Source organism: Trichoplax adhaerens, genomic scaffold (assembly GCF_000150275.1).
Source record: "Trichoplax adhaerens TRIADscaffold_32 genomic scaffold, whole genome shotgun sequence".
In the NCBI taxonomy this organism is placed as follows: domain Eukaryota; kingdom Metazoa; phylum Placozoa; class Uniplacotomia; order Trichoplacea; family Trichoplacidae; genus Trichoplax; species Trichoplax adhaerens.
The window spans coordinates 24,373-31,311 of NW_002060972.1; the positions used below are offsets into that span (position 1 = coordinate 24,373).

Consider the following 6,939-nt stretch of genomic DNA (forward strand, 5'->3'; position numbering starts at 1 on the left):
TGCAGGTCGTTGGAAATTGTAATAATTTCAGCTATTTATATGTTAGATATAACCAAATTCAAATTAAAGTACTGATATTGTGTCGAAATTATGATAAATTATGATGACATTCTAAACTACGATTTATGTGCTATTGCATACAAATTTTATATTTTCAAAGCTGGATGCTTACTTGTGAAAGAGCTATGCCATAAAATTTTGTATTAAATTGTTAACCATTGGAAAGAGAAAATTGCCTATGACTTTGCTATGCATGGATCAATATTTTACTAATTCACTAGGAATGCTAAAATGAGGAAAGGAATTATTTGTTATCAGTCATTTAAATTTAAATTTGGATGTTATTGTGTTGAATCGCAAGCTAATCTATTCCGTTCAAAAATAATGATATCAGTCCTCTTTTGAGTTTCTCTTAATTTATTTGCTGACATTTTATCGTCAATATCATATCTTTCATAATTGAAAACTTTATGGATATCAAGTTATTGTGTTCATGACAACACCTCCATCAGTTTCCTACATTTAGGTCTGTCAACTTATCGTATCCGCTCATAATCTTACTGTTTGTTTTATAAGAATAGCGATATTCGACTTCATTTACAATTCTTTTCAAATTCTAACATAAAAAGTTTTTATTATCGATATTGAGTGCACCAAAATAACTCGTTCTTCTCGTAAATTGTCAAAAAATTTTGCCTTTATTTAAGCAGGATACAGCTGATATATGTACATTAGTACAGTACATGATAAAATTAAATTATCTTACCTAATAATAAATCGATCAGTGCAGAATTCAACTTAAGTAATTTAGGCGGTTTATAAATACTTGCAATAATTTTGTGAAAGCTATGGCAAGAATTAAGTATCAATCATATGCAAGTGCATTCCGATAATTTTAGTATATGCGAATGTATGTAATTTAACGCGTATTGATATGGAGATACTGCTTCAATGCTTATTTCGATTACCATACTTACAAAAATATTATTGCAGGAGAATCTTATGACCGTAGAATTAAATATAATAACTTTAGCTATGTCATGTTGAAAGTAAGCTACTTGATTGAGGAATGACAATGAGAAAAATCCAGCTATTAATATAATGAAACCTATAACTTTAAATTTAGATTTGGGCATAATTTAAAGCAAAGACGTATGTGTTTCCTTAGTTATTTATTTAGGATATATAATGACGTAATTTACACTTCGTAATATATTTCTGTTCTATTATTGCAATGTCTAGCATTATTCTCTTGCTACTAAATGAAATTGACGGGCATACAATTGATATATAAGCAAGATGAAAATAGTAAAAAGACAAAGTTAAACTATTTTATAATGCACCTATATTAATTTCAATGATTTCTATTATTTCAAACAGTAAAGTATACTATCCCGTCGTCTTGGATCATGAATAAGTTAAGCAATAAAATTTTTGAGATATCTGGAATGTTAGGAAATATTTAACCTTATCATAAAGTAAAATCAAACTTACTTAACGGAGACTATAGAGGATCTAGTAACTTGTAATGTAAAGCTTGTTGCTAAGATTTTAAGCTAGAAATATTGGCTAAGAAAGGGTTAATAAACTTTGTTAATGTATCAGTTTGACCTCGAAATTTTTCTATCGCAATCTCTTCTACAATTTGTCAAGAATGAAATTTTACTGGGATTTGTCTTCATTCCTGAAATTACTCTTCAAATTTTATTAGCTTAGTATGGTCCAGTAATGCTTTCTTAACAGGATTTAGCCCAATCGACTATGTTGGCGTATTATCTCCATTTAATATAAGATACGTACTTCAATTGGAGAATCAAGTTATATAATCAATCTCTAGGCTTCATTTTCTAGGGACTATAGTACTTTCAAAAGTTAGCGTATTTAGTTTGGACAGAAGATATGATGAACTATTTTCCTCTTTACTATGTCTTAAATTTACAGACCAATACAATGTTCTAAGTCCTCGTTATGTAGTAAAGTGTTTAATAGAAGGTACGATTTATGGTTCGAGTTGTAATTGTCTTGTTATTTACTTCTAGCTGAGAATAATAATTCTCTGTAAATTTAATATTTAAACTAGGAATGTAAATCTTTGAAACCTCGCCATTTTATTACTACTGTATAAGGTACAAGTAGTTAGAGAAATATTGAATCTGTGAGATTGAAGTAAACAGTATTGTAGATGCTAATTTACGTTGTTTACGGTAGTTATGCAAGTTCATCTAGCTTATGATAGCGGTTTTTATCAATTTAGAAATCAAAATTCAAAAGTTTACCTTCGATAAACTCAAATGAGAGTTGATCTACCCATATTTCTTTCATGCAATTATAATTATTACCGGATAATGCTGCTTCTCACTTCACGCTAACTTTACTCATAAATTGGTATTGTAACATTTTCTATAGAAGCACTGGACAATTATCTGGTTAGCTGATATTAGAAATGTGAGTGCAAATCCGTAGAGTTAGACAATCTTGAGAAGGTGTACGGTACAAGTTATTCTGTAGAAATGACCGATCAATCTTTGGGCTGATGGCAATACTTATATCAACCGGTGAGAGTTTAATTCTAAATCTCACAAAACACATGCTATTCTTCTACTGAACTAATCAATCTATCCTATTTATTGTAAGATAAAGCAAGCAGCACTGTCTTTAGTAAATACATTGTTACTACCTTGGAATACCTAGGATGAACTTAGACATTCCTTTGGATGGTCCAATTCTAAAAAAATAGACCATAATTAATGTTTTAAATTATTAACTTAATTTGATATCAATTAATGATTTAGAAAAGATCGATATGTTACGAGATAAAAGGGTTATTAGTGAAATTAATTTAATTAGAGGATTTCCATTAAAAATTAAGAAGGAATCAACCTATCCATGTTTCAGTCTAATATTTCAGTAATTACTCAAGATTTAACTTTTATGGAAGGTTTTCGTATTGCTCAAGACTAGTTTTACGCTATGAATGAAGTGCTAACGGTTTTAAGCAGAAAAAAGGTTCATGTATCGAAAAGAAGATAATTTATCCATGTAAGTCACTGCGCGACAAAAGTATGCATAACTGGATGACTGCATTAAAGTGCATTAGGTAAAGTGTCTATGCTTGTCATACAGTCAGTAGAATTAATCTATTAGGTGAGTGATTGATTAATTGCTTTTATTAAGTATGAAAGTACAGGATATGAGAGTTTATTAATGAAGATGAAAAACTAATATGTATACTTCCCGTTCATTTTGATTGTAATAAGTACAACTTGGCCGCTGTACAATGAATTCACGCTAGTCTAAAATTAAATCTGATACAAATCATATTGTTTCAAGGAACGCCTACAGTGTCGAAACCATTAGCAAGCCTTTTTTTTACGATAGACTTACCTTGATGGCGCAACTCATTAAGTTTGACAACTGCAAACGACTAATATTAATGACCATATTTATATCTACGTACAGTACGAAGACAGATAGAAAAGGAGTATTATCACGAGACAGCTCAATCTATATGACAAATAGAACTACTATCAGTATAGCAAGGTAATTGCTGTTCACTAAAGAACTTAATGTGGACATAGATCAATTGCCGATATTGTGCACTCTCCAACAAGGACTTTAATTTTTTATGAAATGTGACACAGCTTAAGATGGCGTCTTTTGTTCACATTTGTGTTCTAAAGTAAAGAGACTAACTTTAAAAATTATTGCTTTAGTTGATACAAGAAATAAAATTGTCTTCTTCTATAAATGGTTCAGTAAAATTTTGACTTCTATATTTTCTAGTCCGTTAATATTGTCAATTTTTCATGTTGTTGTTAACTTCTAAAGGATCAAACCACCAATATGCGAGAATTTCCTTAACTAATACAAAGGATAATATAACATTTTAAAATCAACTACCTCTACTCAACAGTAATAGAAAAGTAAGTTAAGAACGAGTGACACATAATACATTCGGTAAACTACAGGGGATAATTTATTAACGTTATGGCTAGTTATACAAATTGATCTAGTTTAGGGCTTAAAGAATTTTAGCAGTGTAATAACCATGGTTCTTTAATTAGTGTATTAACATTAGTAACTTTCATAAAAGTCAGAATCGCATTCTTATAAGGTAAGAGCATGGGATGCAATTCATTTACTCTGCTATATAAATCACTTGGGAATATGAAAGTTGCAGTTATTTTACAATGGCGGTATTATTGCTCCTCAGGTTAGTACTTTTCGATCAACCACTTTTTCTCAGGTAAAGGTACCTTATTGATGAAGCGATCGAAGATCATTACAATAAGATATTATTAATCTGAATTTTGTCCACCCATGTACTTTCAGTAGAAATTTCCTACTGTGAGTTAAGTAATTATTGTCACAATTGAAGTCCATCACTTTTATTAGAACTATTTCAGTAATAGCATAAAGGTAACTGCATAGCTTACTTCAATTATTAAATTTATATTCTAAGCATTCAATTCAATCATCAAAATTAGTTTAGTTAGAAATGACGTCAAAGAGATAGAAATACACGTATGATGATATGCTTGTGTTCTACTTTTCATTTAACGTATAACATTTTACAATTTTGAACAATAGACTTTTAGGCCTTTTGCGAATTATAACCTACAGGTTTTCCAGATATATTGTCTGCAAGTGAATATATTATAGACATCTTTCGGGGCATATAAAAGGCTACTTTTTCATTTAGGATCTTATTCAATTGGGCACGATCTTGCGTATAGAAATTTTTCTGAAGTTTGAGGATCCTTTCTTTTCAAGAAAATTAGAAGGTAAATTACCTTTATGGCAAAAATTAATTTTTGTATCTAATGGTACTGAAAAATTGGTTCAATTGGAATAAGTCCTTTCCAATTTCTCTGAAATCACTTTACTGTTTGTTAAATTATTAATTTTGCAGATTACTTTCATGATGCTACTTGCAGCAAAAGCTTCTATAGAATCCTTGCATAGCTATCATTTCTCTAATTTACGTATCTATGCTAAATAATGCATTTTCGAGAGATACTACTGCCAACTAAAAATCCTTTAAGAATCACTTACATCATTACAGCCTCCTTACGCTTTCCTATAATTAATGAACGCATTGGCTCATTCGACTTCAGATTTAAATTTCGATAATTTAATTCAACTTCGAAATTATCTCCATTTGGTTTAATATCTGCTATACCTCAATCCCAGTTATACATAGTACTTTATTATGTGTACCAATCAAGTAATGAATTTATTTGCTATTGGTTAATTAATGTTTCAAAATTGTTGGGTTCTATTATTGCTATAAGGTAGATAAAGTATAAGTAACATAAATTTGTTAAACAACCATTATTGATAGGTTTTAAGGTAATAAATTAAAATAATTGTATTTTTTAATAGATTGGGTTCTATTAAATCGTAATAGTAGTTTAGTGATTTTTTTTACTGTAAGCAGTTTTAAGTGATGCATCAGCTACTACTATATATTTTTATAGCATGCTTTTCGAGATATTACTGATAATTCGGACACAGATTTTGCTTGAAATTGGAACTCATTTCTTGTTTAAGTCTTTATTGACTTCATTTCATTATTTTATAAATTGGAATGTTTTTCATATGTATTTTGGTTCATTGGAAAAAAGAATCAGATAATTGACACCCGTTCTCTAAATAGATAAGGTCGTTTTAACTATAGAAAGATATTTTATTGTCAGGTCCTTAACTACTTTAATGATCTCAATTTCTGTAAACGTCAGATAAATTAGTTATTCGAACTTTACAACCATTACCAGGTGGATAAAAATGTTTTATTTTATAGAAAAGATTTAAAACTTATAATTTAAGAAACCAGTAATCTTAGATTTACTTGCAATCCTAATTCTTATACATTGCTTGATCAGCTATGAATATAAAAATAGCCTTCATCGCTACCTTATTCCTTGCTTTCGCACTGGCAGAAGACAATGAGCTGGGAATTGTACAAGAAAATGAAATTGAAGAGGCTTTGAAAGACATCAATTTAGATGAAGACTTGCAGCTCTTAGATCATGAAGATGATGAAATGGAGGATAATATTGAGAGATTAGCGGTGAGTGTCCGCAATTTTAATTTAGATTACATATTATTTTTACAAAAAGCCAGTAATCAATTCGCTAAGGACGATTTTCTACGTCACTGGACGACTTAGCTAATTGAATGATAGAGACAACGCCGTTATATTATTAGTGTTAATCAAGTAATTATTTATTGCCAGCAATAATGCTAATCATGATATTCTGCAGCATACTTTTGCTTCATTGTATATAGTAAATCATTCATTACACTTATGGTTTAGGAAGATAGCTAGGACTGTAATTCGGTCTTGCATAAGGCATTTATGTTTGATATACAACATTCTATCGCTATTGTTGATTCATATTTAAAAGTTTTGTGGATTTGATTTCAATGTTTAGTTACATGTTATGGTTTTTTGAAATGCAATACCATTATTATATTCTGTGTCATGAGAATATTACTGCATATTACACTGAGTAAATATTTCAGTGTTTAGTAATATGCTATGGTTATGTAACATGCAATACTATTGTTGTATTTAATTTCATGAGAATACTGCCATATTTTATACTAAATATAGATCTATAAAGTACAATCCTGCACTGTATAGTTTTATTTCAGTTATGAAGTTACTAATGTATTCATTCCATTTTGGAATAAAAATGACGTCAAAATGATACCTGTGATTTAATAGGCTATGAAAAAGAAATCTAAGAAGGCTTGGTGGGTAAGTGATTCAAATAACGAAAAGCAATATAACCTACGCTTTTGTTGCTTATTTGAAATATTAGATGTGCTTTTGATTTATAGCTGCTAAATATATTTATTGCTCGAGTAGATAAAATAATTGATGTAGTAAACAGCAATTCGTTACTGCATAACTCATTAATTTTATTAAGA

At 29.5% G+C, this 6,939-nt stretch overlaps 1 protein-coding gene across 1 annotated transcript in view; it reads left to right on the forward strand.

Annotated features, from left to right (window-relative positions):
* Positions 1-5,887: 5,887 nt before the first annotated feature.
* TRIADDRAFT_61933 (uncharacterized protein) overlaps positions 5,888-6,939 on the forward strand; it is a gene marked incomplete at both ends in the record, with an annotated part of 2,482 nt that continues 1,430 nt past the window's right edge. Inside the window, 2 exons of the mRNA XM_002117863.1 lie at positions 5,888-6,073; positions 6,734-6,766. Of these exons, the coding sequence (XP_002117899.1) occupies positions 5,888-6,073; positions 6,734-6,766 (219 nt within the window). The remainder of the gene's footprint in view (positions 6,074-6,733; positions 6,767-6,939) is intronic.